A 12,078-nucleotide genomic window follows, 5' to 3' on the forward strand; every position below is an offset into this window, starting at 1 on the left:
GATGATTGCTCCCACAGTTGATTTTTTCACACCAAGCTATTACTGACCTCTGTCATCATTTTAAGTGGGGGAACTTGCACAATCGGTGGCTGACTAAATACTTTTTTGCCCCACTGTAGCTCTGGGATTATGCTACATTACAGCTACGATTTTTGCCAATAACTATAAGGTCCTGGGTGAATGTGATTTCACTGCTTAAGGTTAACTCTGATGCCCCTAATAGTTTGGTTTTCTTCATCCTCGGAAGGCTAATGCTATCGATACCACAATTAATTTAAAAAAATTGCTTTTGCATTGTTGTAGACATTTAAAGCATCGTGTCTAAGCCCAGTCTTGCAGTTGCAATAGCTGTAAAGAGCATAGACCATAAGGTTGTTCATGCATACCGATAAAATGATAAGATTAGTCAGTTTTTGTGTTTATTGTGTTCTTGTTTTGTTTGAACTCTATTGAATAGCCGATACAATGTACGTTCTGGGTCCATTTCGGCACTCTTTGTTGCCATATCCTGAACAGATCCCCCTTATTATACATGTGTAGTTTGGCTTGGAATAGAAGAGGCAGGAGATCAGTCACTACCCCTGTAGTTAGTCACTTACATTAGTTAGACGGAGAGGCGGGTATCCTGGGCTACGTTAGGAAGGTCCAGTCTGTGTCACCATTTTCACCCCTGATGAGTCTGGGCTTTGGAAACGTAAAAACTACCAGCTATATTATCAGGTAATTGTGATTTTGCAGAGAGTGTGAGGTGGGGTTACGTGTTGCTACAGTATGTTTGGATGTTCTTAGACTATTTAAATGATCAGCTAATTCGCACATTTGAAATGTTTTCTTGAGCATTTGTCCTAAAGAAAAAACTAGTTTAGACTGCGAGCAGTTTGCCACTGAGGTTTTATAGACAGTTTTGTGTTTTAGTACTGTCTATGTTATGATGGTTGATTGATTATAAACCGGATAGTAAACAATCACTGGAACGATGTTCAGTCAACATCGCTGTGTCAACTTTAACTTCACTGAATCAACGTTGAACCCTAATGCTGGTCCTTCATTATTTTGGCACCATTTCGTTGAAATCTTGACTTAAGACTTAGTCAAGTGGAGAAAGTAATCGAGGGATAGCAAACACTAGTGCTGTTTGACTTTGTGGGCAGTGTAATGGAAAACACAAAGTGGAAACATAATACAAATGAGATGACTAACAATCTAATTGTGCACTTCTTCACTTAACTGAAGAAAAGCAGGAGACCCACCCACCCTTTCTCCTACTTTTCTTGAAAGCCTCTAAAGGTTGAGCCTAAATGTTGGACTTTGTTTCCTATATAAGGGGAAAATTTACTTTGAAGGACCCCAGGAAAGATAAAAGTTTGTTCTTACTTAATATCACACTGGTATGAAACCGTCATGTATGAGAATCTTCCTTTGGTTTGGGTTCGGAGGTAGGGGTTGAACCAAATTAACCCAAGGTTAAAGGTCTTTGCTTTGTTGGGCAACTGTTTGTTCTGACCCCTTAAACTTTCAACCCTTCGTAACACACCAGATGATTTCAACTTAAAAGGCACAACCCTGTACTTTAAACAGACAGTGATGACTCTATAGAGATAAGATGATGTATTTATTGGTTGTGTTAAAGGTTAGATCACACCTTGCTTCCAATAAATTGCACTGTCAGAGTGTTATGTTTTGTTGTGGTGGAAAATTCATGACTCCAGCAAGCATGACTGAGCTAATCCTGCCTAGGCAACTAAACAAGCCTGGGCTTGTTTAGTTTATTAAAATCATGGTTTGCCCAGATCTCACAAACTATGAAATGGTGTTGAAAGCTTTAATTCCTCAGACAAGTAGAGCATCACAGTTAACTGGATTCTGGAAATCCTCTGTTATTGCTGGAAAGGTATATCATGGTTTTATGGCTATTAATTTTATGAGACATTAATGACAGTGGGGAGCAGTTTTGACTCACTGGGTTTAACCACTAGAAACACGTTCTCACCATTTTCTTTTTGAACATTATGGCGTGATAGTTAAAGGAACTTTGGCCCTGTTGCAATCATCTTGTGGATTGTTAGTGTCAGCTCGAGCTGGTGTGAAGGGGAAGAAGTAGGTTATTCTGACAGAGACACAAAATAACTCTGACTAGGTTTTCTAAGAAAAACATCCACTCCTCTCGTCTTTTGAGTCATCTGTTAAGTCAATGCATTTTTTTCCCCTTTTCCCCCAAAGTGTTTTACTCCCTTTTTAGTACTGGTAATTGTATTTTTTTGGCATTAGTCAGCAAGAAGTGTAGATTTGGAGCACCCTCCTGCTAAGTAAAGGTCTTGGCAACTGGGGGAAAAACATATCGCTTACACACAGTTAAAAATGTGCTATAAGGTAGACGAACAAGCAAAACATTAGCAAAGCAGTTGACATGTGAGACATGTGGTGATGAGCCACGTGGACTCTAGTGAAAACTTGCAGAACAGGATTCTTGTAGTTTCAGCAATGATAGCTGTTACTTTACTGTTAACCAAAATTTTCTAGGTTTCTCACCGACTTTAAACACGATGGCTCTGCTTAGACAGAGATGCCATATACTAAATTGATGCCAACTTGCTTTTTGATGATCTATCCACAGCCCACTCTTTATCCATTTCTACCTAAGTGGTCGATGTGAGGTAATTTTCCATTTTGCGGATCAGGTCAGGCGAGGGAATTGGAGGTGCTTTTGGAGCCGTGCCTAATGTAGTGGATCTCTCCCGAGCGGCTGGGAGAGACGGATCGAGAATAGCTCTCTGTGAGGAAATGTCACCAGAACAGCAGTGGCAGCAGCAGCAACTCAGGGGCCCCTCTGGCCCTGCCACTCTTCTCCTAGGGGAAACAGATGGCACCTGCCCAGAGTTATTTTAAGGCTTCAGAAGGGTAACTGTACCCCCATGTCACCCAAAATGACTAATCTCGGCAGAAAGGCAAGAGCCCTCAGGACCTGTTGCAACATTTGCCCTCCAATCAGCAACATTTTATTGTTTCTGTATTCTGTGTGTGTGTGTGCGCACGCTCTAGTCTCCAGTATCTAGTGTGTATTTTTTGATCTTCTTGGCAGTATTACTAGGTTAAAGTGCACGGCCTGCTAGAAAGTAGAACTGGATCCTCTCAAGCACACTTTAGTCAGCGAGACATTTGGGTTTAAACCCTGTAATTTGGTCGAAGAACTAACAAATAGACCACCCACACGTTTACCGATACATGATTCTGTGCAGCTATCCCTTGGGGCTGTTGAACTTTGATGACAGCCTGACTTGACTGTGGGTAGGGAGATAGAGAACGTAGTGGATGATCAGAGAACTTTGTCAAGAGTTGGAAAACAAAAACACCCCCCACTGTAGGGACACATACTAGTTTTTTTTAGTGTTTACCTCTTCATGATCATTGGTTACTGACACTTGAATGTGAATGCACTGGCTTTGTTTGTCTCCAAGCTCCTAATGTCTGCTGGATTCTGACTGGGTTTGAGGAGTTTGGAAATGCACATCTGTGAAGCTACAGGGTGGCCTCCCCCTTATCCTTCCCTCCAGCCTGCCTCTCTGGTTTTCAACCAGGTCTATCTGCGTCTTCCACTCTTCTTCACGAGCCAGGAAAATTCCCCCCTCGCTGTCCCCAGTATCTGTCTTTTGTGGGCACATTTTGAAACATTTAAGAGACTGGCTATGGTGTAAGCAAGTCAAAGTTCACTTAACCTATAGGGACATAGTTGTTCCCTTCAACCCCAGCACTTTGCAAATTGTCGCTGAAGTGACTGAAATAACACTTTGCATAGGTGAACAATAAAAGACCAAAAGGGTATTTTCTTAATTTTTCTGTTGCTAAAATATAGAGCTGATATTTTTGAGTTTCTGTGGCTGTCACTGTGAATGACATTGGCTGTAAGGTAACATTTTATTATTTAAAATGGGTAGGTTCTTTAGGCAGTGCATTTTGTCGTTTGTTTTTTGTACAAGAAGGACGATAACCAGGAAGTCTTTCATTTAGACACCTTACTTCCAAGAAAGCAAAGATAGATGGTTCTTGTAACATGCACACACTGTAACCATAGCAGCTTTGATGAATTCTTAGCCTTGTAGCTGGTTTTGTTTGCTCGAGCATGTGTGCATATGAGATATGTGACAACAAAAGGATGTGTGTCTCAACCTCGTTTTCCTGCATCTGTTGTCTGTGTTTGTCTTTTATGCCATTCTACCAAGTTGTGTAAATGTGTCTGCTGTTTGTGTCATGCTCATCCTGGCTGGCATTTTCCCATTGCACACAGTACAGTGGAAGATCAAAATGAATGTCTGTCGACAGGCTGACTTTTTATCAGCAAATTCCACGTTTTCCCTTCTTTGTAAAAAGCTTGCTTTTTTTTTTCTTTGGCAGGACGTATGGGCCTCAACTTTCATCATCCTGGGGCGGACCACATAATGTCATTGAACAGTAAGTCACATTTTCATTGTAGGGGCTGATCATTATTGCTCAAGATAAATGTCACCATTGCTTTTTTGTCCTCTGTGTTCAAAAATAACCAACAGTGGGAGGCACGCTGTTTGATACCTCCATGTTAAACATATGACCTCGCCACAGGGGCCACTGACAGTATGAGCTGGGTACACCTGCCCACCCTCTACGAAGCCCTGGATTCCCTGACACCATAAACCTAAGACAAACCTTTTAACACTGTAGGAAGTGCTATTTACTAACCACTCAAAACACATCCAAAAATACCCCGAAAGGCTAGATTCAGTGTCCCAACAGATGGCAGATGACCCAACAGTGACGGGAGATGAGACAGTGAGGAAAATCAACTCTTTATCTCATATGCAGCTACTTGAATACCACAGAATTTTTCAGCCGAGGTCTTTCCTTCTAAATGGTCTTTGTTTGATGGGATCTGGGATGAGATTTCCTGGATTATTAAAGATATATTTCTTTATCATTATCATTAGTATCTTTTTTTTTTTCCATTTTTGGGTACAAACCTCAGTAAAAATAAAAAAAAATAAAAAATACAGGATCTCTCTCATGACTGGTAATCAGAACAAATCCGAGAAGCCTTGGTTTCCTCTCTGGATATTTTCAGTCAGCCTACAAGGTGCAGAAATGGGCAAAGGCAGAAGGAAATTTCTCAGCTAAGCAGTTTTTACTGTCGCATCTTGACAACGCCGATGCTCCTTCCCCATTTTCTTCTTTTCATCATCTCTATTCTCGGAGAACATGCCTCGGTTTGATGTTAAACTGTTGTGTCATGGGATAACGCTCAGGCGAGCACAGATCTGTCCATATCTTCCTCGTCTGTCAGCTGACTCCGCAGCCTGTGATCGGTGTAGACAGGGGAAGCTTTGGTTTCAACTTTGAGAGTTTCACTCTGTGTTTCTCCTTCATTTCATCCCATTAGCTTTGAGGCTTCAGGCTGTAAAAACCTGCAAGGGTTCTGCTTTCTGCAGATGGCGTTGGAACTTGAAGTGAAAAACAAAAGATGGGAAAGTGATGACTGTAGGTCCTCCTTCCGGATTTATTGGTGTTGTTCACTTGACAGCTTAGCAGAAGTGTCTCTGAGGCTTTTGAAGCAGAGTAGAGAAGGACGCATCAAACTCATCATGCCCAGAGGAAACAAAGAGTTTCCTGTCAAGCATTTGCTCTCTCTCTCTCAGATACCACACATTTTGAAGTTTGTACGTATTCTTAACCCCTCACTCTTCTCCTTCCTCCTCTCCCTCCTTGGCTGTATTCTCTCTCAGAGAGGCATCTGACGGTTTCCCAGCACAACGTTTTTTTTTCATTTTGCCCTGGTTGCTAGGTGACTTTGTTTCTGCCAAGGCCAGACGGTGAGAGGGCAAAGCTGTAGAGACACTGCCCAGGTTTTTTGGATTGGTGAGCCAGATCTTTTCTTAATGAAAACATAGCGAGGAAGAAGAGGCTCAGAGACAATATATACTCCCTGAGAGGAGCCAGAGGGGCAAGTCGCATAATGGGGCTCTCACAATGCAAAGGCCATATTGGTTTTTGAGGTCTGCTTTGTGACTGATGAGTTTAGAGGGGCAGGAGGGTGTCCTGCTGTTTGTTGGCATTTGCACCGCATTTTGCCTACTTTGTGCTTTGTGGCTTCAGTTTGGATCACAGCGAGATTGAAAGCTAAATTGTTTGTGGGAACTTTTCAGAGATTAAGTCCTGAAATGATATTTTTTTTCTTGCATTTAAAACTTATGAAGCATATGAAGCATGAAAGTTAATTTTTGGCCTCAGATACAGTATTATAAGTCAGTGGCTCTCCTCCCTTAGATCTACTCGGTAGCTTTATTGTCACTGTGTCTCAGCATCTTTATCTTCAGTATGGCCAGTATGTAAACTACAGACTTGTATGGTGAATGAAAATCAAACACAGCAGGTTGTAGACTTAGAAGCAACACTGTTAAGTGGCATTTGTACCAATGCCAAAATTTTTTTCACATTTTCAAATGTCTGACAACATATAATAGAAAATGCTACAAATGTCTACAAACTCAACCACAGAACACACGTAAAGACAACGACTGTTTCATTAAAAGTTACTTAGTTCCACATTTAATAGGTTTGGTTGATGGAGACATTATCACATGACCTCTGATCAGTAAAGAATTTTAAAATGGTTAGAAGTAGGACAGAAGATGCCAATTTTGTTACAGTCTTGGTGTTTTAAAACTCTATGTGACGAACAACGGGTGGCTGTCAAATCAAAGACTGAAAACACTCACAGGCTGACCATTTGTGATTGACATTAGTGAGTGAACATATCCTGAATACCCCTCCCTTCTGACTCTAATAATGAATTTATTCTTAATTCAGTTTGTTAAAGGCTAAACGTGAGCAAATTCTGCTAATATCCTCCATTATCTATATTTTTACAGCTTATCATTTCACGGCAGTAAAATGAGCAGTAAAATGTAAAAAAACAATAACTGAGGTCAGTTTAAAAGCTGGCGCACGTGTCTAGCTGGGGATCTAGCTGATCACAGTGCTGTACTTTGGCCTCTGTATATTTGGATCAATTGAGCTGTGACATCACAGCCTGCTTTCCACTGCTCCCATCTGCATGCCATCCTTTTCAGAGCCCCAACGCTGCCGACCTCGTCCGTACACTCTTCTTATCCTGTGGGAAGTTTCCACTTGGACCTGGTCTGCAAGCCCAGACCTAAGAACACCTTTTAATATTTTACCAAGGCCATGATAATGACTAACCTGCTTTACCTGCTGTTCTGCATGCACTCCACTTTATGGCCTCATTTGTGAATATTCACAGAAGATTAGGACGGACTCACGCCACTGCGGGTTTATTAAGCCAAGATTACAATCGCCAGCTCTGGGGCGTTGCATTATGCTGTCGGGTATCTCGGTCATTTCCGTAGCCAAACCTCACCTATCGCCTTCCCTGCCTGCCGTGCAGTATCTGTCTGTTGCAAAGGCAGGTGCAGCAGGTTTACTGAAGGCTGGTGCCAGGCTGTAATAATCACTCCCGTCCCATTGCTGAAGCTTAGGTGTGGCCATCTGTGGTTTCACTGTTGCCTTAGAGATGTTCCTAGTTTTTTTTCCTTCTTCTTTTACAATACCCATGTCTCTATATCTCTTTCCTATCCTTGTTCCTGCCCCAACCCTCTGTCTCTCCTTGTGTTTCTCCCCTTCCCCCACTGTGCTGACAAGCAGCCCGGAGCTATGGCCGAAGAAGAGGTAACGTGTGGCATTTTCTCTGGGGGTTCTGCTTGCCATGTCGGCCGTGTTCCTTCTCCGAGGCTGAGGGGGGTCTTAGTGTGGTGTCACTATCTGCTTTTCACCTGTGCTGTGATGGAATGAAATCATATTAATTTCAACACAGTGTTTTCCATGTTGTGCATTTAATTAGGAAGGGGTGCAGGGGTCCATCAAATCTCTCTGTATGACTCTTATTTTGCTTGATGGTGAGAGGAAAAAAAAAATCTATCCGACAATTTTCTTTTCTCTCTCTATTCTGAGTCAGATTTCCATCTTTAATATTTACGATATGATCTGTAGTGAAATTATTGGTGTTGTATGCAAATGCATTCAAATCTTAAAAGAAAAGTATCAGCAGTTTTTGCTTTGGTATCATTCAAATCAAACAATCTTCCAGCATGTTTGGCTGAAGTGCTTCCAAAATCGATTTTAAGGGTTTCCTTACAGAGTACGCTGACTCAGAAGTAACCCAATCATCGTGATGGCAAAGATGGGTGCTTTCAGCAGGGTTCATTTCTGATTTGATGTGCATTTTAACCAATTCTGTCTTTCTTCTAGAGTAAAAAGGAAAGCTACTGTGTGACATTTGTAAGGTCACTGCAGCACAGGGCTTGGGGATTATAGGTTATAGCATTAGCATGGTGAAGCCAGTGACATGCAGTGAATCATGCCTGAATAAAATTGCTTTGTAATTGTTCCCTAAGTACAGACATGGACGCAAATAAAGGTCTGATAATGCGCTGCGAACGGTTCTCCTGAATGCCACAATTTAAAAAAAAAAATACACTAAAGTAATGCACCAGTTCCAGCTCCACCTATTCTCATTATCAGCCGTGCAGTGTGGTGTCTGAACGCTAGCAAACCTGATTGTAATAATGATTAGCATAACATTGTGACAACATGATTTGGAAACTGTTTCCAAAAGTATGTGGACACACAGACATAACCATATGGTGATGTTGAAGACCATTAGCATGGTTGTCCATATATGTCTGCCTAAATTCTCCAAAAAGCTACAATTAGCCTTTTAGGTAACACTGCAGCAGAATCTGAGACTTGCAGAATTTCTGATAGTTCAGATATAAATCTGCATGTTTATATAACGTCTTTATCACATAACAGTCAGAGTGGACGTAATAAGAGGTGGAAGAAAACTGCCCGGCAGACAGAGCTTATAGTCAGAATTATGGTGGTAATCTCCAATATTAAAATTGCTGCTGCTACTACAAACCACATCTCTCACATCCTCCCTCTGTTTTTTCATATTTAACACTCTCTCTTACGTTTCCATCTTCCTGTGTTTTCCCCCGTCCGTCTTCCTGGTGTCCTTCTTCTCTTCCTCTTCTCCCAGGTCGTTCCTGTCTTTTTCCCTATGAAGATGGCTTTCTTGACGACGGCCATGGTGATCCCTCCTTAACTCCAGGCCTGAACTCGCCAACCCGTGGTCAGAACGGAGAGAGGATGGAGCGCTACTCCAGGAAGGTCTTTGTTGGAGGCCTCCCTCCTGACATAGACGAAGGTAGAGGAAGAATTATTTTTCATTTATACATTTGGAGAAACACAATCCCTTAATGACAGGTTCTTTTTTTTTTCTTCTTTGTGTGTCAGCACCACTCTGTGATATATTAAAACTTCCAAGTTTCACAAACTGCAGACTGTGTTTTTGGCTGTTTGCCACTGAAAGTTAAACTGGCATATGCGAGTCGTACTTGAGGGCAATTTGACACTCCTTGTTGAGGATTATAATTTACACACCACCAGTTTGAACTTCTACTATTAAAAATTTTACAATTTCTACAATTTGACACTGTCACACTTAACCATTCCCTAATCATAGCACATACCGAGAAATGCTCTTATTGTTTTGGTTTTTTATAAAAACATATAAAGTGCTCAGAAAATATTAAGCGAACGCCAGCAGTTTGTAAAACTAGTTTAGCAAAGAGACTAGAAAGACAATGAATTCAGCAAGGCTAACATTTGTCATTTATTTTTAGTCTTTGTGCTAAGCTAAGCTAACTAGCTTCCAGTCATATTATCATATTTATTGTACACACACTCTTTCCATCAAGCTCCCTGTGAGAAAATGAATAAATGCATTTCCCACAATGTATTATTTTATGGACCCGTAGAAAGTACCTGCTAAGTGTATGAATTTTAGCCCCTGTTCAGTAAAAATGCAGAATTAAATTTGCCGTATATTTAGACCCAATAAATCACTTTTTCTTTTTCTTTTTTTTAGAAAAAAGGAAAAAAAAGAAAAGGAATCTTACCAATTTATCAAAGTCGAAGTGAAAATATTGTTTCATGATCAAATGCTAAACATTAGTGAAGCTAGTTTAGCCTCTAGCATTTAACAGGTTTAGCATGATTCTCACCACTTGGCAGCCATCTTGGTTAAAGGCTTTGGGCTTTTACCAAGAAAAACAGCAGGTGCACTTACCTTTATGTTTACCATAATAAAACCTAGATACCCTTGTCACCATCAGCCTCGGTTGTGCACATGCATCACTGCAACAAAACGACTAGTTATGTTTTGCAGTTCGGCTACAGATTGGCTCTATAGGGAAGAGGTGGGGGACACTGCAATCCTTATCATATTTGAGCTAATCTACTTTTGATTTTGATTTCATTTTTTTAGTCTCTTAGTCCCAAGTTTCTCTTTTAATGATGGTGATGTTTCTATGTTTTAACATCTATGACCTAACAACAACCTGTCATTAATTTGGGATATTTACTTATATGTATCCATTTTGTGTCTTTTTTTTCCTTTCGTCTGTGTCCATATAGTGAACAAGCATATGTGCTACTGAGTTGTTGCACAATACTTTGCCCTAACCAGAATGAAAAATGCATGAGTTTCCAGTGCACACTGGATGTGCTCGGCTTCTGTTCCTGTTTAATGCAGTAGCGACTACTGCAGCAGGAATAGCGCAAAAAATAGAAAGCAGCTCTGCATACACTCCTTTACATACATTTTACATGAACAACCATGAGAGAATCTTTCAATTTCATGTTTCCTTCTTGTCTTTTCTTTATTTTCACAGATGAAATCACCAACAGTTTCCGTCGCTATGGGCACCTGGTGGTAGACTGGCCCCACAAAGCTGAGAGCAAATCCTACTTCCCCCCTAAAGGTAATAGTAGGTTCTCATACCATAATCTCTATTTTCCCATCAGACATCAAAGTGTAGACCAATAAATATCACCTCAGGTGCATCGCCATTTTGGAGTTTTGCAAAGATTCGTATTACGCAGAATCCACAGATCATGCTGGGCAACCTCAGAGGTGTTTGTTTATGTTAGCAACCACCTTTAGGCATCGCACAGAGAGACACATACAGCGTGTAATGACTCTATAACTGGCCACCAAGAGTTTTAACCCCAGAAGTGTTTGCTCGAGTGAGCACCTGAGGAGTGTGAAAGTTTTTCGCCTTTCTGCACAGGCTCTCGGGTGTCATTTTCTGGCAGCGGATCAGAGTCGCGCCTCCCTCCTCAAAGCCTCTACATCACTCCCTCTGGCCTGGGAGCTACAGTGTGTCATATTAGGGAAGCTATTAAAGACGCTCTGGAAATAACTGACATTCCATAGGCAGATGGTAATACACTGCATCTGGAGGACCTGCAAAAATCTCTGCCAATTTATCCCCCACTCCCATTTTTCAACATCCCCCTCTCTTTTTTAGCTTGGGAGGATTATTTTGAATAGGCTTGGGTCTACTAATATCCAAAACCACGGGGGGAAAAAATGCAGCATCCTTTTAGGGGAATGAATGAGCTTAGGATGCCGCCATGTAAGGGGAGGAGACATGTAGGACTGGGGATCTGTGTAGAATTCATCAGTAAGTAGAGGGAATTCATCTCTTGCTCTAATTTTAAACCACACTCCCAAAACTCAGAGAGAAACCGCTAAAATATTCTGTTTATATCACACTCTCTGTATTAACTGGCAGAGGGAGCTTGGACACATGCCTGGTGACAGAGATTTTAGCACTAATAGCTCCGGGCGTGAGAGTAAGAACACACACTTGTGTATGTGTGTGTGTGTGTGTGTGTGTGCATCTCGCTGTGCGACGAATGATTTACAAATGTGGGATTGGCGTCAAGAGGTCATCTGCCTTTTTCCCCGTGTTAAACGTCCTTCCAAGCTTGACCGAATGGAAGATAGCTGTCACTTTCCGCCTTGATTCACATTTAACTGCCGGGAGTATGTGACTACAGTTATGAAAGCATTTTGGTTCAGGGATGACTCATATTGTGGCCGAGACTGAATTTAGGGGCTGGGTAATACTCTCTTGGTGCAAGGAGAGGGTTGGAGTAAGGACAAACATGAACTAGCTGTGCTCT

The 12,078-nt window shown here is 41.4% G+C and overlaps 1 protein-coding gene across 8 annotated transcripts in view; it reads left to right on the forward strand.

The window, feature by feature from the left end:
* cpeb3 (cytoplasmic polyadenylation element binding protein 3) overlaps positions 1-12,078 on the forward strand; it is a 39,529-nt gene that overhangs the window by 15,254 nt on the left and 12,197 nt on the right. For 6 of the 8 annotated variants that reach the window (XM_005735096.2, XM_005735100.2, XM_013911379.1 and 3 more), the window contains 4 exons: positions 4,390-4,446; positions 7,687-7,710; positions 9,083-9,250; positions 10,779-10,868. In XM_005735096.2, the coding sequence (XP_005735153.1) occupies positions 4,390-4,446; positions 7,687-7,710; positions 9,083-9,250; positions 10,779-10,868 (339 nt within the window). The remainder of the gene's footprint in view (positions 1-4,389; positions 4,447-7,686; positions 7,711-9,082; positions 9,251-10,778; positions 10,869-12,078) is intronic. The other 2 variants (XM_013911380.1, XM_013911382.1) reach the window with 1 other exon arrangement.

This window comes from Pundamilia nyererei, unplaced genomic scaffold (assembly GCF_000239375.1).
Source record: "Pundamilia nyererei isolate P.nyererei 1_Seehausen unplaced genomic scaffold, PunNye1.0 scaffold00062, whole genome shotgun sequence".
NCBI classification, from domain to species: Eukaryota; Metazoa; Chordata; class Actinopteri; order Cichliformes; family Cichlidae; genus Pundamilia; species Pundamilia nyererei.